The sequence below is a fragment of the Psammomys obesus genome, unplaced genomic scaffold (genome assembly GCF_907164565.1).
Source record: "Psammomys obesus unplaced genomic scaffold, mPsaObe1.curated_primary_1811, whole genome shotgun sequence".
NCBI classification, from domain to species: domain Eukaryota; kingdom Metazoa; phylum Chordata; class Mammalia; order Rodentia; family Muridae; genus Psammomys; species Psammomys obesus.
The window spans coordinates 11,690,912-11,712,977 of record NW_026596143.1 but is presented as its reverse complement, the minus strand read 5'-3'; the positions used below and the strand labels follow the sequence as shown (position 1 = coordinate 11,712,977).

The following is a 22,066-nucleotide window of genomic DNA, read 5'->3' as shown; positions in this document are numbered from 1 at the left end:
TGATGGAGATTAGCTTTGGAATTCTTATTTAAAACGCTCGTATAGCCATGGAAAAACAGTTCACATAAGGCAGAGCAAGAACCGAAACATCGAGAGAAAGCAACAGAGGAAGAACAGAACAAAGCCTACCCTGTCAACAGGTACATTAAATGTGATTCTTAAATAAAAACATCTTTGTTCTATTATGATCGCAAATGGGAACATCTTGCAACTGTATAAGGAAGCCATTCAAATAAATGCCTGCCCAGCCCCAAACTACACATCTCAGTGAGCTTTTGTACAATCAGAATAGCCATTTTGAAATAATGAACTTCACTTAGGCTTTTACACTCTCACCCCAAAATTACATTTTTATGCAGTTATTCATTTAAAACCCACTTACTCATTTCTAAATACCCTGATTTAAGAATTAATGAAGAGCCAGGCAGGGTGGCACACACCTACCCCAGCACTCGGAGAGACAGAGGCAGGTGGATCTCTGTGAGTTCAAGTCCAGCCTGGTCTACAAAGTGAAAAGCAAAGGCTAAACAGAGAAATCCTGTCTCAAAAAGCAAAACAAAACAAAAAAAGAATTAGTGAAGTTAACTATTTTTTAAACGCATGATCCCACTATCGACTTACCACAAATATAACAGTAATAGATAGACTCAAACTTAAAGAGAGAGAAACATGTACATGAAAAAAATTCAATCAGAGAAAGTAATGGCTATCTAATACCAAAAATGACTTGGGTATATAGAGTAATGGCTGTATAAAACAAAAGTTCAGAGCAAAGAAAACTTCCAGACACAGCACATCGTGACTCAATCGACCAATCAGAAAAAATAATAATTGTTTATGCATCAAACAGAAAAAAACCTTGAGGAACTGAAATAAATGTATCAAGTCAGAATTACAGTTGGAAATTTGGCTAAGTCTGTATACATGAAAACTGCATGTCATCGATGAATGATATCAAAAAAATTTACATGCATGGAGATCTATGCTGCATTTGTGGGTTCAGAGACTCAATTGAGTGAAGGTGTCTGCTCGTCCCAAAGTGATCCATAGATTATTAAAGTATTTATCAAAACCTGAACGAAGGTTTCTTTGTCTATGCAGATAAATTTATTCTAAAATGTTATGAGGGAGGAAAGGAAATAGAACAATTTTAATAGAGAGAAATGTAGAGTGGGATCCAGGCGTGAAGACACACACTGTAAACCCAGCATTTGGGAGGTTGAGGCAGGGGGATTATGAGTTTGAAGTTAGCCCGAACAATGTAGGGAGTACAGAGTCAACCTAGGCTACACAGAGAGTATTCTCTGTTTCTACACACACATACACACACACACACACACACACACTATAACGTTAGAGGAATAATAACCAGGCTCCATTTCCGGAGTTATCATAATCAAGACTGCACGGGACATAGGACAGCATGAGAAGGTAACTCATGTGAAGGGGCCAGGTGCAGAGGTGTGCGGTTGTAATCTCAGCACCAGAAAAAAGAGAGACCTCCAGGGCTCGCTGGCCAGCCAGCCCCATCTGACTCATCAGCTCCAGGCCAACGACAGTTCCTGTTTCAAAAGAGGTAGAAGATGTTCCTGAAGATGACTCCCAAGGTTCTCCGGGGGCCTCTGTGCTTTCCCACGCATGTGTGTGCCCATGTGCCTGCCGGTACACATCGCATGAACTCAAACACACCGAGGCAAGCGCATACATCGCACACAAAAATGAAATGTTTCTTAACGGAGATCATCTCCCAGAGCAAGTCAACGGGGAGAGTAGAGAACAGAGAACCTATACATAGCTTCACCCCAGTAGGACCAACTGATCTTCACAAAGCTGTGAAAACAGTGCAATGGAGGAAAGACAGTCCTTTTGGCATATGATGCTGAATAGTGAGATATTTTGAAGGAAGAGGGACAGGAAGTGTCTTCCTTACTGTTCTATCTCTGTGAAGAAACGCCACGCCCGGGGCAATGACTGTAAAAGAAAGCACTTTGTGAAACACTAAACATTCAACTATATTGGCCTAGAGCAGTCTTTCTCATTAAAACCACCACGTTCCATTTCCTGGCCTCACAGGCTTGTAGATGTATCAGAATGCAAAACGCATTCAGTCCAACTTCAAAGGGCCCCATAGTCTTTCACGGTCTCAACCCTGTTTGAGTCTGAGACGCAAGGCAAACTCTTAAATGTAAATCCACAAAAAGCCAGTCACATGCTACCCACAAACAATGGCACAGAATATGGGGCCTAGTGAGAAAATGTTGGACCAAAGCAAGAACGGAACCCAGTGGGGCAAACTCCAAATTCTGCAATTCTGCATCTAACATTGAAGAGTTTACTGGGTGATTCCTCGCTCTCGGCCTTGTTGACACCCCAGTCACCTATTTCTGCTTTCTTTTAGTAGTTCTCCTTGGCAGGGAAAGGGGGTGGTACAGTAAGTGGCATGGGAGAATCATTATGGAAGGCCGTCACAGCTTCTTGAAAGAGTAAACACGCATTTTTGCCTTGGCTACCCACCATGCTCCTGGGCATTATTCCCAGAGGACTGAAAATCATGGTCACACAAAAATCCATACAGTAATTTTCTATAGCAGTTCCATTTACAACAGCCCCAAGGTGGGAATGATTGACAGGCCCACAGCAGGTAGATGATTAAAAGCAACTGCCTTCCGGCTAATACAGAATACTACTCAGCAGTCCAAAAGAGTAAACTATTGACACGTCAGCAACACTGTGGCATTTCCAAGGCTTTATGCTGTGTACAAATGCTGACCTCCTACCGTCAAAGGTTGTGCGGTTTAACCACATTGGTTTCTAAGGACAGCAAATCCCTCAACTGGACTGAACCCTGGCCACGGAGCTGGGAGCATTTTAGCTCTTTGAGAAGAGTGTCATTTAGAAAATAAACTTTTTGTGGATCGTCACATTTTTTTTTCCACCTTCAAAGTTTACTTAAATGGCTTTGTCATCCTGTAATGTCCTTCCTTCAGGGTGATCTCACAGCCTAAGAGAGTTGGGTCTTCAAGCAGCATGAACCATGAGCCATTATGCAATGAGGATAATAGGGAACCAATTTCCTTAGAAATCTGAGCACAGCTGGAACTGAAGGAACCATAAACAGAGCTCGCTTTAAGAACACCTCGAAGGCTTCAGAGCCCTGAGCTGCCATACTGTGTGAAACCCTATCTACGTTCATCTTCAGCCACCACACCACAGGTCCTGTGCATAGTGGAGGTGAAACACCCACGAGACCCCTCCTGGGGTAAGGAATGTCAAGAGCCATCAGCATGTTTGGGTATCCATTCTCCACTGCACACCTACAAAGAACTGCTCCGAGCTTTGATCAGTGGGGGCCTGGCCGAGGGAGGATGGTGTTCGTGTTCGGCTGGAACACCTCGATGGCCAGTCAGAAGCAAGACTCTCAAGCGCATTAATCATGCAAAAAGAGAGCCAGGGGTGTGACTAGCATAAGAAATACACTTTGCCTCGGGGAGTTATAAAATCCAGGAAACTATGAGCACAGAAGGCTTAATAACTTTGAGGTGGCATTGGGCAGTGAAGCGGGTACACAGGGCAAATGCAGGTAGCAGTTCCTTGGGTCTAGACTTTATTTGTGAGGCTGTTCCTACTCGCTAGCTTCTAGGTTGCCTGGCAACCTCTGACGTCACCACCTGACTCAGCCAGGTGCACCCGGACATAACCCACCTGCCTCCCGGTCAAGTCTCTCTCACTTTCTTTGTTTCTTTCCCGATCTCTGTCTGTTTTTCTGGGGAGCCCTTTCTCCTTTCCATAACAAACTGTCTTCCTCATACCAAATATGTTGCGGAGGATTTTGTTATTATTACAACGTTTGTAAATAAAATGTGGCCTACGGGTTTCGGTAACTGGCAAGTCCAAAGGCAGAGCTGGCTGCATTGATTTGGCAAGCATCCTTGAAGCTGTCTGTTTCTCGCTCTCTCTCTCTCCTCTGTCACTCTCTTGGGTCCGTTTCCCTGTCTTTGGGCTTTGTTCTCCGACACGCTCTCCAGCACCCAGACACCTAACTCTGCGATGGTCACTGTGGTGGGGGTTCAAATAGAGTACCCTACTCCGATGGGACCCGAGTTACAGGGTCACGTGGACACTCAGGAGAACTGGGTTGTCCCCATGCCTGACATACATAAAGCGACAAAAGCCATTCTGAAAGGCGGATGTAAAGGTTGGGCAGTCGGCGGCAAAGGGAGAACCGTGGCACATGGAGACCAGGAGACCCACAAAGCAGAGGGACCAAAGGCAAGCCCACACGCATCAGCATTTTTTAAAGGAGAGGACCGTGGGTGCATCCCACTCAGAGAAACAACTGGACATCCAGAAGGAAAACTCACATGGCTGCACAGAAAGGTCATGAGAGGACAACGGAAAGACGGCATCTCCGGAGGACCGCACCGGCTACCCTGGAGTCCCCATACTTGCCTTGTTTACATATCATAAGCCAAAACTTCCACAACAAGAAGATGACTGAGACACTTAGCTGTGAACCTATGTAGACATGTTCATAAACGTGTGTAAACAGAAGAATATGATATGTGTGTGTGTGTGTGTATGTGTGTGTGTATACATATATGTGGTACTCATTTGTGCCTGCTCCAAAGATTACTCAATGGCCTAGAGACCAATGTTCTGGGGATTCAAATATAACTTTGGTCAGGATTCTGAGCATCTTACCTCTGTTGTTTTCATCCCTTTGTAAAAATCAGTAAATTCTTACACTAGTCATTTGCATAAAAAGGCTTAGATGCTGGCGTTGGCTCCATGGCTTAGCTCTAAGTAGCACCTACATTGGCATCTCTTTCCAGTACTGTGAAGAATTTCAATTTAGGGTCTGCTCCTTGATGTCTAGAACAATCAGTACATCAAGCCTTCCCTTCCTCTTTGGGCAAAGAGACAATCCAGATGTGTAGCTCAGTGACCCTGACTTTGCTAGGGCCTTGGGGATGGGCACTAAAGGAGCCACAGACCAAATTCCTTTCTGCTTCCTCAGCCAAGGAGATCCTTCTGAAGGCTGAAGAGATGCCTTTAAGCTCAACTCTTCTGGGGCTGGAGAGCTGGCTCAGTGGTTGAGAGCACTCATCCAAGAGGATCTGAGTTCAGTTCCCAACACCCTCATCATGAGCTCACATCACTAACTTCTTCTCTTTTGACCTCCAGCTTCCACAGGCACCTACACACACTTGGACTTGGCTTCCCCTCACACAGACACATAAATAAAGAGTGAAAGTATCTCTTTAAAAATTTCAACCCCTCTGTCATTGCATCGGGAAGGTTCCTGGTGGCCTGCACCTTCGGGAGCAGGAGCAAGACTGGTGGTTGCCAACGTCCTCTGCAGTTCTTCCTTTTTCACCTTTGAGGAGCCCTGCAGGTGGCCTCACAGTTGGTGTGACACTTGTGAGCTCTGCTAAGAACCAGGAGGCGGAGGCGCTTGCTTTCATTTCTCAGGCTCCTCTCCAGCTGCGAGGGACCTTCTGGAAAGGCTGCTCCTACTGCCGTGACTTTTAGATTAAAGACTTCTGAAGTAAAAGGGAACTGTTTATGAGTGAGAACCAAATTAAAGATTACAGTTAAGCAGCCTGACTCACTGGCCACCTGAGGGTGATTCATAGGAAGGAAATCTATCCAAAGCCGTTATTGTAGCGACCGATTAAGACCCTCCATGGCTTCCTGTGTCTCAGGTTTCTGCTGCCAGCGTGGCATGGAGGCTCAGGCATGGAACAGTGGGCAGTAGTGATGGCTCCAAGAAACTGGCACTGGAGGCCGGTGGACCACCACCAATGAGGAACCACCTCAAGCAAGCCCGCAACACACTTGTTCTCTCTCCAGCCTATGGAATCCCTTCTCCTTTGACGGCTGTGTCCTAATGGACTCACAGGGGCACATCCCTTAGGGAACAACAGAGGACATTGCATCAGCCTGAGCAATCCAGGTTGACTGGGGCCCTGCCTCTTCCTGCTGCTAAGCAGAGGCAGATCACCTTTGGGCTTTCTTTGAGCTAAACTGAGATAAGGATAATGTTCGCTTAACAAGTTTGTGGCATGAACTAGTGCGATAGGGTAATGAGTGTGCAGACACCTAACCAGTTCAACACACCTACTACCCCGGTCTCCCCTCCCCTTCATCCTCCCCCGCCCCACCTCCTTCTCTCAGTTGAGCAGGATGCTCACTCAGCCGTGGGTTTCAGCGCTCAAAGCTTGCTTGATAGAAATTTGAGTAAGAAGCTCCGAAGTATAAAACTGGGTTGGAGGATAGGCTAAGGAAATCCTTTGCCCCGGGGCAGTTTGCTCCAAGGCTTTGCAGATCACTGTGAGTAAGCAGACTCTTGTTTTTGTTTTTATCTCTAAGCAGCTCTTGCCACCCGCTACTTTTGTCAGGAGTCTGAGTTCATGTTTACAGTGTTGACTAGACTCTCCGGTGAGGTTCCCTCAAGCTCCTCTCAGCTTACTCATGTCTTACTTCACTCCCAGAACAGGAAACCGCCTATGCGACATGCAGTGACATCATGGGACTTGCAGCCAAGGAGGAAGCCTAAACAAACAGGTAACTGAGGGATGACGTCAGCAGAAGGGGCAAGCACAGCTGTGAGACAATACAGGACGGGTGCGGTGAGGGTTGGAGGGTGGAGACGGACTTAGGCCCAGGCGTCAGAAAAAGATGGGAGGAAGCTGAGGGTGCCCTGGGCACACCCCACGCTATGGTCCTGAACTAGGAGGCATCATGGGATTTGAGAAAGCTGCCCCAAACCCTCTAGGTAAGCAGGAAGCCATGTCTCAGCTCTGGCTTGGTGGGTTGGGAGACCCTGTTCAGGGGATTAGACCCTGATAGGGTTTTAGAAGGGGGCGTGTTCTGTGTAACTGTCCTTGTGAGGGCATGATTAATGACTCTTTCCTTTATCATTCTATTTGTATAATGCAAATAGGCAAAGGCCAGCCTGCACAGCGAGGGGACAGGCAGGTTTAGAACAAGTCAATGCTGATGTTAGTCATGGCACAGTCGTTTGCCAGCCAGCGAGCGTCTGGGGTTAAGGCTGGGCCAAGGCTTGATGAATTAAGGCAGCATGTCCCCTGGATAGGCAGAGGGGCAACATGGAAATTTCCATGTACAATTTCTACTTACTTGCAGGAGAATCCTGATTTTTATGAAACATCTCCAAGTCTGTCTCTTCTCATTAACTTTTTATATTTGGAAGATTTCACTTATTGGATGCAACAAACCACTTTGTTTCTAGGTACCAGAAAAAAGCCTCTCTTCAAAAGCGTCAGCATTGACTTGAGAAATTAACCTTTTTGAGAAAACTATCAATCTCTGAATCTTTTCTCTCTCTCTTTTTCCCTTTAATTTCTTGAATTTTTACAATGGTCTTCATTTACCAACAGTATTGCCTTTTAGTATAACACTGGAAGTTTTTTCTTTTTCCTTTCTTTCTTTCTTCCTTCCTTCCTTCTTTCCTTCCTTTCATTCTTCATCATTGTTGGAGATAGAACCTGGAACATTTTTTATGCTTGATAAATTACCATTGAACTACATCCCCAGATCATGAGGTTTTTCTATATTTTAAGCATAGTGTTAAAGTTGGGGCTGAGTGCCTGTCACATAAGCATACGGACCAGAATTCTACCCAGAATCCATGTAAAGAGAGTGAGGCAGAGATGGTATTTACTTGTAGATGGAGACCAGCACATCTGCAGCAGTCACTGGCTGGGCAGCCTAGTCTAAATGGCAAATTCCAGGCCAAGTAAAAAAAACCTGCTTCCAAATCAAGAACAAACAAACAAACAAAAAACCCTGTTTCCAAGCCAAAACAGATGGTACTGGAGGACTGATACTCAAGGTTGACCTCTGGCCTCTTCTCCTTATTTTCATAAACATCTCTATGCATTTTCAGACGGAGAAAGGGATGTGATCCAGTAAACAACCAGTGCTTTAGTTTGGGACGTCAGAACATGACTGAATCTTCCCCTTCAGAAAGCAAAACCCATTCATTAGATGTGAGATGAATCATAGTCAGTCCATGGTGTTCTGGCCAGCAAGCAAAACAAAGGAGCCCCATGAGCCACAGCGTCTCAGGCCTGAGATTACACCAACATTACGTGGGAACTAGTCAGAAAAGCAGTCTTCGGCCTGAACTCGAAGCCGCTGAGAGTGGCCCGAGTGCCCGTGTCCACCACATCTTCCTATGAGGTCAAAGTCTGAGAACCACAGCTGCAGATGGGGCCATTTCCCTGTGATGGTTGAGTATGGGCTGTCCCCTCAAACTCTGGGTCATCATGTTCCCCAGCTGGAGGGCTGGTATGGAGCCTTTAAGAGGTGGGGCCTGGCTGGTGGAAGTAGGGTTAGTACAGGTGAGCCTTTGGAGGTCTAGCCTGGCCCTGCTTCTGTGTTCCCTGATCTATTACCGTGTTCAACCCACTGCCAATGCTGCAGCCGTCATGAACTCTGCCATGCCTTCCCTATCACCACAGGCTGTGACCCTCCCAAACTAGGAGCCGATACAAAGTTCTCTGGGTCTCTGTCAGAATGTTGGCAGTGTGGTGAAAAGCTAACACAGGCCCCTAACAAATTCGCTGAACTGTAAGGAGCAGCGGGACCCTGTTCACCCTGACAGCAGTCATTCTGTAGGATAGGGTTCCACATCAGCACAGCTGCAGGTCGAAGGCTGGCTCACAACCAGCCAGTGTGTGCTGAGTGTGTGCTGGCCAGCCAGAGAGGCAGAAATGAGACTCCGAAAGGCCCAGGGTTGTCTCGAAATTCCATTAGTGGGATACAACAACTACACATAGTTTTCAATCCTATCAAAATGCAAATCCAGCAGGTAATGTTAAGGCCTCCATCCACTGCCAGTCTCTTACCCAACACAGAGTGCTTCAGACTCCGGTCTGAGGAAAGGGGTTGAAGAATATGAAGGGCACCGAGAAAACTGAACTATGTAAGAGCTACGTATGTCCTGTGCAGAGCAGGACGCAGTGCTGTGTGCTTGTAATTCAAGTCCTTGGGACACTAAAGCAAGAGAATGTTGAGTGTAAGTCTACCCGGGTTACACACTGAGCGGGACCCTGCTCTATAAGACGAGAGGAGGAGGTGGAAGAGAAGGAGAAAGAGGACGAGACGATGAATTGAAAATGGAGGGCCGGAGAGATGGCTCCAGGAGGGAGAGTGAGCGTGGGAGTTCAATTCCCAGCACCCTCTTGTGGGAGCTCACAAGACTGTGCCTCCAGATTCGGAGAGAATGGACACCACTGGTGGCAGCAGGCACTTGTGCTCCTGTGCATATACCCGACCCCCAAACACACACACACACACACACACACACACACACACACACACACATAACTTAAACACTTCTAAATTCTAAAAAGAATGAGTAGGTTTTGTCATTCAGCATATACATACACACAAAAACACATGCGCAGTTTTTAAAGGTCATTAACATTTTGCCTGCTGCATGCCTATTCTCCCTTGTGACTGCCAAGCCGACAAAAAGTAAGACACAGCAAAGCAGAAGAGATATACAGAGGACTTCTTGGGAGTCTCTTCAAAACAGAGATGATTGCCTTCCCTCAAATTTTCTCCACTGCTCGCAAGCAAGCACTTCCGTAGCCTTTGAGCCACAAGCAGGGAAAAGGACCCCCTAAGCTCACCAAACACCATGTAGTTAATTACATTCCTGGGTAGGGCTGCCCAGGAGAGAGACACGGATGCTATTCTTGGGATTGTTTCCATTCCACAGAAACAGATGCTCTTCCGATAGCAGAGAGGTCCTCCAGCCCTGGAGATTGGGGTCACCAGGACGAGGACGCTAGAAGTGGAATGTCAGGCCATTCCCCCTGCACAGGTTAGCCAGTCCTGACGGCCATCAGGACTGTGTATGTCTTCACCCAGAAAAGTAGCTCCCGTGCCAGTGGCCATGAGGGTCTGTCTCTGGAACCCTAGTCTAGCTGTGTGGCTTGGTGGTGCCCAAACTGTTGCTGCTGTTTGGTTGTGCATTTCGCCCATGGTGAGAATGGAAGAGGGTCCAGTCATAAGCAGCAAGGGTTCTGTGGATGAGCCGTACTCCAGTGTCTGCCTTCTTTCAGGCAATACCTCCTACACCGAAACAAGTGTTTGGGGTTGGATTTTAAAAGTAGACAGTTTGGGCTAGAGAGATGGCTGCATCCAGAAAGCCCCCGTCTCACAGCGTGAGAACCCAAGTTCAGACCCCTACATCCAGAGCCAGGTATAATGGTGTGCCTGGCTCTAACCCCAGCACAAGGTTAAAACGGGGTAGGAGGCTGGAGGGCAGAAGGGCATCCCCAGAGTTCATTGGCCAGCCAGCCCGGTGGAACCATGCTTAGCAGGAAAGAATGCCTCAGAAATCAATGTGGGGACTGATTAAAGGAGACAACCTTCTGATTTACGCACTCACACAAACATGTCCATATACAACACACACATACATACACACACACACACACACACACACACACACACACACACACACAAAATGAATGTAAAAATCAAACAACTGGGCAGAGTAGCATACACTAGTAATTCTAGAGCTGGGGAGGCAGGGACCGTGGAAATTGCTGGCCAGCCACTCTCCCTCAAATTGGTGAGCTCCAGGTGAGACCCTGTCTAAAGAAGGAGGGGTGGCTGGTCCCCTGGAGTGAGGCCTGAGAGTGTCCTCCGACCTCCATGAGCCATGCATGCACATCCACCACCACGCATGTAGCCCACATACACACACATAGATAATTTACATAATCTGGAGTGTGACACGGGGCGGCACAGCCTTCCATGGGAGCCAGGGCAGAAATCAGTGTTGGAAAAACACTTCCCTAAAACTGAGACGAGAAACAGCTCTTTTCTCCCAGACCAAAGGTTTAGAGGTAATAGCTTTCTTGCAGGCAAGCCTGGAAGGGTAGCAACATGAGGACTCCTCCATTCCTTTATGCCTTAAGACTAAGGTGTGCTATAGCTGGATCTTGAGGAAGCACTATTCCTAGTTGTCTGAGAAAGCGCCAGATTGATTTCCAGAGTGGTTGTACAAGTTTACATTCCCACCAGCAGTGGAGAAGGGTTCCCCTTTCTCCACATCCTCTCCAGCATGTGTTGTCACTTGAGTTTTTGATCTTAGCCATTCTGATGGGTGTAAGGTGAAATCTCAGGGTCATTTTGATTTGCATTTTCCTGATGACTAAGGACGTTGAACATTTCTTTAAGTGTTTCTCTGCCATTCTATATTCCTCTACTGAGAATTCTCTGTTTAGCTCTGTACCCCATTTTTTAATTGGATTACTTGGTTTCTTGTTGTTTAACTTTTTGAGTTCTTTATATATTCTGGATATTAGCCCTTTGCTCTCAACCATGTTTATAGCAGCTTTATTTGTAATAGTCAGAAGCTGGAAACAACCCAGATGCCCCTCAGTTGAGGAATGGATACAGAAATTGTGGTACATTTACACAATGGAATATTACTCAGCAATTAAAAACAAGGAAATCATGAAATTTGCAGGTAAATGGAGGGAACCGGAAAAGATCATCCTGAGTGAGGTATCCCAGAACCAGAAAGACACACAGGGTATATACTTACTCATAAGTGGATATTAAACATATAATATAGGAAAAACATACAAAATCTGAACATCTAAAGAAACTAATCAAGAAGGAGGACTCTGGCTAAGATATTCAATCCTCATTCAGAAAGGCAAAAAGGATGGACATCAGAAGAGGAAGAAAACAGGGAACAGGACAGGAGCCTGCCACAGAGGGCCTCTGAAAGACTCTACCCTACAGGGTATCAAAGCAGATGCTGAGACTTATAGCCAAACTTTGGGCAGAGCGCAGGGAATCTTATGAAAGAAGTGGGTAAGATCTGGAGAGGACAGGAGCTCCACAAGAAGAGCAACAGAACCAAAAAATCTGGACACAGGGGTCTTTTCTGAGACTCATACTCCAACCAAGGACCATGCATGGAGATGACTTAGAACCTCTGCGCAGATGTAGCCCATGGCAGTTCAGTGTCCAAGTGGGTTCCATAGTAATGGGAACAGGGACTGTTTCTGACATGAACTGATTGGCCTGCTCTTTGATTACCTCCCCCTGAGGGGGGAGCAGCCTTACTAGGCCACAGAGGAAGACAGTGCAGCTACTCCTAATGAGACCTGATAGACTAAGGTCGGAGAGGAAGACCTCCCCTATCAGTGGACTGGGGAAGGGGCATGGGTGGAGAAGAGGAAGGGAGGGTAGGATTGGGAAGTGAGGAGGAAGGGAGTTACAAAGTGAATAAACTGTAATTAATAAAAAAATATATTAAAAAAAGACTAAGGTGTGTGTTGTGCTCAGGCCGACCACATAGTTGGTATTTTAAAAGAAGGTTGGGCTTCGTGAGAATGAACAGTAGGGATAATCAACTCACTGCCTTGATCTGTCAGTACCATGGGCACACCCTGAGCTGGGAGGGGTTCAGGACACTTTTAGGGGGGAAGGCTTGCCACACACTGGCCTTTCACATAGTAGATGGTCCTTGTGGGTCATGTATCTCTCTGAGTGAGACACATTTGGGCAGAGGGGAGAGCAAGGAGAAAGAGACTTCATTTCCATGATGCTATCTGCCTATTTCTCTTTTCCTTTCCTTTTTTTTTTTTCCAGACAAAACCCCAACCAATTGCTCTCTAAGCCCAGCAACAGTTTGGACCACTCTTCCCACGTGATCTTCCCCCCAAAGCTTGGTCCTGTTAATTGTCTCCTCATTTGTCTCCTTTTTAGCTTTTTGAACAGTCGGATAACACTGATCATGGAGGCGGGGAGAACGCCTCTCCATTTAAAATAAATCTACCAGTGTTTTCTTTTATCATATCTATTGTATGGCATTATAATTATTAAGTTTAGCTTTTACAAATAAACTGCCGTTTGCTCTTGGGCCCAGGGAGAGCCATCTGGGCTGATTTAACGTGGCTCTGGCTGAAGGCAGCACCTGGGGTGAAATAACTTCCCAAGGTCTTCCGAGGGCTCCTGAGGAGGGAAGAAAGACTTCTAAAATATGAAGATTTTGTCTGTGAAGTGCAGAATCTAGCGCCTTTGAGGGCGCCAGAAAGAGTTGCAGGTTGCTACTGCCCTCTTGTGGTCAGCAGCCAGATCTGCAAGCAAAACCTAAACCCTCAAACCCCATTTTGTCTCTAACGTTAGTTAGGCTTGGTTGGGGTCAGGGTGCAAAGGGCTGGGGGCGTACAAATTCTACACAGTTACAAAGCAACAGTGCATGTAGCGAGTCGTTTCAGTGAGGCATATTACTTTCACTGTGACCCAAAAGTCCACATTCAAACTGACGTTCTCGGATCGTGTGCTCCGTCATGGAGTCTCTGCTCGGTAAGCTTGAGGTTCTGAGCGTCTTTACTAAATTGTGTGGAAGAGGAGGGTTTCCATGCCTGTCTGTGGGTGTCCTCCTCTGTCACTCTCTGCCTATTGAGACTCTGTCTCAAGGTCTGTGAGTTCTGGAGATCATGTTTCCACCCTGCCATTCTGGGATTACACACACACACACACACACACACACACACACACACACACACACACTCATGCGCACTCCCAGATTTTTCATGGGTGCTTGAGATTTGATGTTCTCACTTTTGCAGGGCAAGCTCTCTTGGCCGCTAACCCAATCCCTGGTGTCTCGATCTTCCCCAACACAAAGTGGCAAGAAGGCTGCCAAGGGGCGTAAGACGAAAGACAGTTCTCTGGGCAAGGCTGTGGCCCGGTGGGAGGTCAGCCACCTGGCGTAACAGGGGCCCTCCACACAGTTAGGCTCTTTCTCGGTTTGGGTTGCAATGCCCTAAGTTTTCTCAGCAAAGAATTAAAGGTCAAACTGAGGCTGAAAGTGACCCGTGGATCTGGCATTCATGTCCTGCCTGGTCCTCGTCCCCCTCCCCACCTGAGCGCTGGTGCTGGCAGCTGTGACTGGTTTCCCAGGGGGAGGTGTGACCCTGAGGGAGGTGACCAAAGCTCTGCCCTTTTGTGCGTGATCCCAGCCTTTCAGACACTGGGTTCACCGCTGTGCTGTGTTGGGACTCAGCGAAGCTCACTATTCACACTGTGATCGCGTTTTCTACATTCCTATGTGTCTAAGAAACCAGAATGCCAACCAGCATGTGTGTACGTATTTTATTTGCATGTTTCATTAGTCACGCTATTAATCACTACTCTCGGCTTTAATTGACAGATAAGGTTTGAATTAAAGTGTTTGTGTGTTAGAAATAATATAAGATGATAAAATAACACGTGCATAATTAATAACTAATTTTGGAATCTTTGGACTAGAAAGGCTTGAGTACCTGAATGGCTCTAAAACGTTGGAGTGTTCTTAGGGAAAGACTTTGGCCCAAGACTCCGGGCACAATCAATAGCCATCCCCAGTTCTAATGTTGGATTAGCTTGGGGTCAGAGTGGCATATAAATTCTTTTTTTTCTCCCCCCAAACAGAGTTTCTCTCTGTGTAGCCTTGGCTGTCCTGGACTCACTTTGTAGACCAGGCTGGCCTCGAACTCACGGAAATCCACCTGCCTCTGCCTCCCTGAGTGCTGGGATTAAAGGCGAGTGCCACAGTGCCCAGCTGCCAGCATGTAAATTCAACACACACTTCACAGTTAAGGAACAGTGTGGCCCAGTGAGGGGAGAGCAACCCAGGAAGCAGAGAGGTGGTTTGGGCTCCGAAAATGCCTTCCTACAGTGCACAGGAAGGTGGCCCACAGGTACTGACCCCTAAGAGAAAACGAAGCCGTTTGGGCGATTAAAGGCGCGATAGGGTTGGCGTGCTAGCCCTGCGGCTGCCACAGAAGCACAGAGCCCCAGAAGATCTGTGAGTTTATAAAGCAAATGACTTAGCAAAAAAAAAAAAAAATCATTTATTTTTTTGATGATGCTTACACTCAAGAAATCAGTTTTAACGTTCCCAGGAAGCAGATGCTGAACTGCAGGCACGAACCAGCAAGTGAGTCTCAGAAAGCAGTTAAAATCCAACTTCTTTATTAAGTTTACTGTTAAGTGAGCTCGGGGAGAGACAAGTACCTCCCCCATTAGCTCGGCAAATACCACATCTGTGCGTGAGCAATAACTGACTAGCAGGTACTGAACAGATTTATCTCAGATCTGAATCCAATCTGGAATATAATCTGAAATCCCCCCTCCCTTTTCCTTCTTTTTTCCTTGCTCCTTCCTTCCTTCTTCCCATCCTACCTTATTCTTTCTTTCTTCTCTTCCCTCTCCGCTTTTTCTTTTGGCATGGCTTTACTTCAGCACTTACTTGGAAACAAGGAATGACAATTTTCAAAGGAACCAGAGAAGACTCCTTCCACGGAATTCATACCTGCTGCCCTGGCTGTGCGCTTTGAAAGCTGAGAGAGCTGTGTCCCTCTTGCACTGTGGCCCAGAGCTAGCGAGGGAGTCAAGGCAGCCCGAGCTGCTGAGCACCACCATTACGACCTAGCTTTATTACTTTAATGGTTCTGCTGTTCGGCTATTAAAATCATATCGAGTCTTTACTACGTTTCTTAAAAAATAGCCCAAACTAACTCTAGCTGTACATGGACACAACCTTTTAAGGAACCAGTGTCTTCCTGCCTCCTGTATTAATGACAGGAGCATCTTGGGCTTACAGGGTCTTGTACACGCAGTTTGACCTTCGAGGCCTAGTCCTGTCTCCACAGGGAAGGGAGGGTTCACCCTTTGCCAGCATTCTCAGAATGCAACGTTTATACATTTGTTAGGAGACTGCATGCTCAGGGCTGGGATACATACAGCTCAGCATGTGCCTAGCTAGCGTGTCTTGATGTTTAAAAAAAGAAAAATCAAAAAGGTCATGGGGGGAGGGTTGGAGAGATGGCTCAGCAACTAAGAGCACTTGCTGCTCTTGCAGAAGCCCCAAGTGTGGTCCCCAGCCCCCTCATCGGGTGGCCCATGACCAATGCTGCCTCCAGGGGATCTGATGTTCTCTCCCGGGCCTCTGTGGTCACCTGCTGTCACATGACTCACACACAGACAGCCAGGCACACAGGCATACACACAAACAACAAAAAAATTACATCAGTAAGTTTTCCATTTCCACGTGAGTCAGCGGCATCGGGTTTGCCTTAGTAATGTTCCCTAGCTTTCCGTCAAGGGCTTCCACTTAGCCCACGCACAGACCTTCCTGAGAGAGCTCAGTGAACAGACACACACACACACACACACACACACACACACACGCACGCACACACTCAGGCCTGGCCTTAACCCCTCGCCATCAGTTTGAAACTCTTGAGGACTCTTTCCCCCAAGTGTGCAGAACGCATACCTGATGCCTTAACTCGCCCTCTTCTGCCCTCCTCAGGGCAGATTCATCAGGTAAGTATCTGGCTTAGCATTCTGCTCTGTCTGTGCTTCTGGGTTCTGTTGGGATGAGATTAATATTGAAAGTGATGGACGCTAAGTAAAGCAAATTACCTTCCCTAGTGTGGGTGGCCTCTTTCAAACAGGGACAGTCTTAGAGAGCAGAGAGTGACCGCTGAAGTAGAAAGGGCTCAGGAGTTCGTCCACCGGAAGGCCTTGAACTTGAGACGCAACATCAGATCCTCCCCTGGCTTCCAGACGCAGGGCAGTCCTGCAGGCTTTGGACTCACAGGCTTGCCTGCCTCTCTGTCTCTGTCTCTCTCTCTCTTCCCTTTCTGCTCCATCTCTCCATCCCTCCCTCCCATCTCTCTCTCCATATACAAATAACTCTTGTATTGTTTTAGTTTTATCTAAAATCCTGATTGACAAACACAAGACCTAGAAAACATATAGTGTCTATTCATAAAGCCACTGAAGGAGGGATCTGTATGTAAAAAATGAATTTGATGACCAACTGGCTACAGGCTTTCTGTGCAAATCAACAATACAAGCTCCTTCAGACAGGAAGGAAACACACATCTTCACGTCCACTGAGCCCCTGACAATAAGACGATATATTGTCTGGAAAGCATTTTCCCGTGGGAGGCACTTGTAGAAGTCCCTTATATGTACTGTTCCATCTGGATGGGGTGGAGTCTGCAGAGCGTGAAAAGGCAAAGCGTGCAAGAGTCTACAGTCAGCTGTGGTTGTAGAAGCGGTCTCCTCACTCTTCTCGTGGAAACAGCTCAGCCTAGATCAGTGCGTCTGTCCTGGAGCCAACCCTGGGCTGACGCGGCAATCTTTCTGTCCTCAGTCGTAAGTCTGTCTTTTGCAAATGCACACCTTATTGCAGGGGGCTGAAGGTAGCCCTGACTGCCCCAAGAACTCACCTCTTCACGGGTGACTAGGGCCATCCCCTGCTGTTCCATCTGCATTAGTGCCCTCCTTGACCACCAGGTCTAAGAAGCAAGCACACTGGGCTGGCTCCTACAGAGCAAGACATTTGCCCCTTGTCCAGCCCCGTCGGACTTCCCCAGCACCCATATTTACAGAATCTGTAGAGACCGCTGTGGTCTCTTTCAGTGGACCTTGCTCTACAGCCAGAAACCGGGACAAACTTTTTCAGTCCTGCCACAATGAGGGACAAAGTAGGATCCTGCTCAAAACAAACCTAGGCTGCAAACCCTCTCTCCCCTCCCTTTCCTTCCCCCATATCTCTTTTTCCTTCCCCCTCCCTCCCTTCTCTTTTCCTACTCTCCTCTCTGTTCCAATTTTTGAGACAGTGTTGCATGTATTCTAGGCCGGCCTTGAACTCCTGATCCTCCTGCTTCTGCCTCCTGAGTGATGGGATTACCAGAGGGCACCTGGATAACATTCTTTTCTCAGGGTCAAAGGTCTTCATCATCACTAGCCAGGTGTCTCTGAGATTTTGAGAACAGCCCCAGGTCTGGTCCATTGTGCTGCTTGTTCAAGCACGTATCTCCTCTTCACCACACGTGGAGATACAGCCAGTGGCTCCATATTATCTCTGAGTGGCAAGAAAACCCAGACATGGTCTTCCGGGTGAAGAGGGCATTCTTGGGAACAGCAGCGTCATAAGTGCCCCTAGGTCCTTCATCCACAGAAGACACCGGGATATCTGTTTTCACAGTGGTGTGAGAACACACAGCCAGGAGAAACCATGCTGAATGCTCGTCTTCCCTTACCTAGCAGCAGGCAGTTGGGTCTCCTCTCGTTGCGCTGGGCAACATGGCTGGCAGCAGGTCCCCAGCAGCCCCACAACCTCAAAGGAAGATATTTATTCTCCAGGGGGCAGCAAGCCACTGGCTGGGATGTCCAGATTAGAAGTATGAAGGCCAAAATCATGTCTCAGCTTCATACATCAATAAGGACGTTTCTTCTTCCACAGCGAAGGACTCGGGCCTTCCAAAGGCTCAACGACGCATCAACCAGCAGAACAAGAAATGCAAGCTGATGGGAATCCATGCTTGTCAGCCACTTCAAACCACACCCTTGCCATCTCCTGCCTCCTGACACCCCCAAAGGAGGAACACGCCTGAGAGATCCACCTGAGCCCCACTTCACGCCAAACTGCCCCAAGCTGTATTCCTTCTGTCTGCCCTGAGGCTTGGTATCTTGATTTAATAATGAATAAGAGAATGGGGATCCAATCTCTTTCTGGGACTGACTCAAAACTGTATTGTTTCAAAAATGGGAACTGCAGAATTGGAAGCCAGGCTTGCCTCGGGGGCCCCACTCTTTGAGGGTGAGGGCATGGAGGGGACTCGACTGCCCTCCGGACACTTCCTGGACCCACAGCACACAGCCCAGAGAACATCTGCGATGAACAAGCACACCCTTATGCTGAGGTGCCCTTGTGCTGGGCCCTCATGCTGAGGTGCAAAAGGAACTTTAACAGGAGACAGGGATGTTGGTTGGAGAGGAAAGGTTTTCTGAGTCATTGTAAGCTCACCCTTTGGGGCTGAGCCTCTGGGCAGGATGGCATCTTGAACCCTACACCAGGAAGAGGAGCAGCGACGCTGGTGACAGAGGAGCATGACCCTGGGTCTCTGAGAAGCCCTCAGCCTGGTCATGTGTACCACCCAACCTTTGCCCAGAGGATAAGAGACAGAAGAGCCCCTAATCACTGATGCAGGACCTCGCTAAGTTGTCTTTTGGAGCCAGCCTTCTCTCTCCCCCCAGGCACTGGGAAGTAGTGACCCTAAGCCATTCTGTAGTCCCTGTGTTCTATAGTCACAGGGACTATAGAACAATAGGATTCTAGGGGCTGAAAGGTTTTCTAGGTCAGATGAGCTGGCTTGCTAAGGCCACCTGACCTGGATCCGTATAGGAGACAAGCATTTGGAAGATACTGGGCAATACTCAGAGGGCCCTCATGGATGCTACACCACTAGACAGGACCATGAAACAAGAGTCTGTGCCACGAGTGTGTGCATGTACTTGCAATGGCAAAGTGGAGGAACCCTGACTAATGGAATTGGCTTGAAGCTGGTGAGCACGAAGTTTTCTTCAGCCATGTAGAATAAGACTTTGAACTAGAAATTTTGAAAATAAAAGCCACATTTATTTTTACCCCAAACATGTGGACTTACTATTTATTCCTATTTGGTTCACTTGCTTTCAGAGGGTCAATTAAAGCATTTTTCAAATACAAATTCCCAGTGTCACTAAGGAGAAAGAAAAACATTCTCCTAAAAATAGAGCAGAGAGAATTAAAATAGAATTTGCTATGTCTACACCACGTGGGGAAGGCCCGTCGGCTCCGAATCGGTAGCGGATAGCTCCCATGTGGGTGACTTCCAGGTTTGTATGGCCAGCACCCTCACCCCACAAATCTCCACTAAGCTCCTAAACCCATTGCTGAATTCAGTGTGAGCAGGGAGGGCAAGGCTGTCCCAGGTCACAGAGACTGACCCCGCCCCCGAGCCTCCGTACAAGAACGCAGCAGGGACTTGGTGAATTAAGCAGATGTACAGCCAGCTGTGGCGGCCCATGTTTATAATCCAGGTCCTAGGGTTGCTGAGGTAGGAGGACTGCCATGAGTTCAAGGCCAACTGAGCTAAAACATAGTAAGACCCTGTCTTAAAACAAAAACCGAAAAGAAACAAAGAGGAAGAGGCACCATGATAAAGATAAGCATCTTTATCATGGTTGTCATCATCATCATCATCAGCAGCAGCAGCAGCAGCAGCAGCAGCATGGCTCACTGGCTCATTGGCTCATCCCTATACATCCCAGCTACTCAAAGTCTAAGGCCTGCCTGGCTAAAGAGCCCACTGCCAGGCTAATCAACTCATCAAGCTTTTCTTTCAAACCCAGAGAAACCCAGAGAGTTGGCACTGTGGCTCACTGGTGGAACAACTGCCTAGTATTGCAAAGCCCTGGGTGTAATCAACAAAGGAAATGAGCAGAGCCTTACAGCAGGCAGCACACATGTGGATATCCACATAACCTCAGAAGGCTGAGGCAGGAGGATCACAGGTTCAAGTTGGAAGCCAGTCTGGGGCCCGTTAGACCCTGTTTCAAAGACAAAAAGAAGGGAAAAAGAGGAGCGATGAGCAGAAAGGGAAGAAGAGGAAAAGAGGAGTAAACAGAGGAGGTGAGAAAAGAAGAAAGTGGAGGGGGAGGGGGAGAAGAAGGGCAGAGGGAAGTAGAGGAAAAAGGTAATGAGGGAAAGAAAGCAACATGCCCAAAGGCAGCTTGATTCTTTGTAAATTGAGCTTGGGTATCACTGACTTGCCCACAGCATACTGAATGAAGAGATAGTTGTAGCTGTCTGCTGTGAGGCAGGGGAACTGGGCAGGGCAGGAAGGCTTCTAGCAAGCAAACTGGCTGGGGGAGGGAGTGGGTTTGTGGGAGCCACAGTTTATGGACAAAAGGTATGATGTTCTTTGGAGCAAAACTATTCTTGGGTTCAGGCAGAGCTCTGGCCTGGTTCTGGCTCCCACAGGGCCTCAGCACAAGGACACAGGATGTGAGTTCCTAAGCCCTAGGATGGAGGATAGCCTCCACGGTCTTCTCCCTGACACTCTTCAGGAAGCTCAGCATGGCGGTGCCCCCAGTGCCCCTGTCCTCCAAGGCATGGGGTGAGAAATGGCTCGGCATCCTACGCCTGGCCTTGGCAGCAGCGGAGATGACATATCTGGCCACCACGTTGATGTGGTAACTGCGCAGCTCTGCCAGAGCATCCACACACTGGTTATAGGCCGTCAGGCAGCACCCGTCACCAGAGGCCAGAACGTAGTCCCTCAGTGAAGGAGCCGAGTGGAGGTCCTCCAGGAAGGCCTTATGGGAAGGAGGCATGTAGTCTCTCATTCTGTGCAGAAAACCTACTGAAAGAAACAGCCCAGAGCAATACCTTAGCTCAGGGCGAGCACTCGAGAGTATTTGCCCGCCGTTCCAGACACTCAGGTACCAGAAACGCTTGATAAGTTTCTCGATCAGCCTAGCTGGGCCTTTGTTCTAGCTGTCAAATGCTCAAATGGACATATGTGGATGTTGACAGGAGAGGCAGGCGAGAATAAGAAGCAAGCATCTCTCAGATAATAAGGTTGGACAGGGATCTGCTAGTCAGTACATATCCTGAACCAAACATGAATGATGTGGTGTTCCCTGCTAAGGGCTTCCAGGCGTGCCTGCAAGCCCACACACAAACCCTCACACTGACTGGCAAATTGTTTGCTAGGTACTTCTTGCTGGGGGAGAGGGGTGGAGCCAGGGTAATGGAAGTTACCATGCATATAGAGAAGACATTGGAAAGCAGGTCTTTTAGTAAAAACTGGAGAAGCCAAATTACTATAGATAATCACTACACCTTTAACTGATGTTTTTAGAGGGGGGTATTGTTGTTGTTGGAGGTTTTTTGTAGTTGTTGTTTTATTTTGATTTGTTTTGTTTGTTTGTTTGAGAGTTCATTATTAATATCAAATGCTAAAAACCAGGAAAAACCCTGACTGTTCCAGAGAACAGGTTCATGCAGATGAAACTGGAGAGTCATTTCTTTTTTTTTTTTTTTGATAGTCATTAAGGACATAGCTCTATGTTGCCAGGCAAAGCAATAACAACTATTTCCCTCCTTCCTTCCTTCCTTCCTTCCTTCCTTCCTTCCTTCCTTCCTTCCTTCCTTCCTTCCTTCCTTCCT

At 47.5% G+C, this 22,066-nt stretch overlaps 1 protein-coding gene across 7 annotated transcripts in view; it reads right to left on the bottom strand.

The window, feature by feature from the left end:
• Ido2 (indoleamine 2,3-dioxygenase 2) overlaps positions 1-22,066 on the bottom strand; it is a 119,085-nt gene that overhangs the window by 53,836 nt on the left and 43,183 nt on the right. For 3 of the 7 annotated variants that reach the window (XM_055593444.1, XM_055593445.1, XM_055593442.1), the window contains one exon: positions 20,053-21,257. The exons of 3 other annotated variants lie outside the window; for them this stretch is intronic. In XM_055593444.1, coding sequence (XP_055449419.1) covers positions 20,908-21,257 — 350 coding nt within the window. In that variant the 3' untranslated portion in view covers positions 20,053-20,907. Of the gene's footprint in view, positions 1-20,052; positions 21,258-22,066 lie in introns of those variants that run through there. One more of the 7 variants, XM_055593443.1, reaches the window with a different exon arrangement.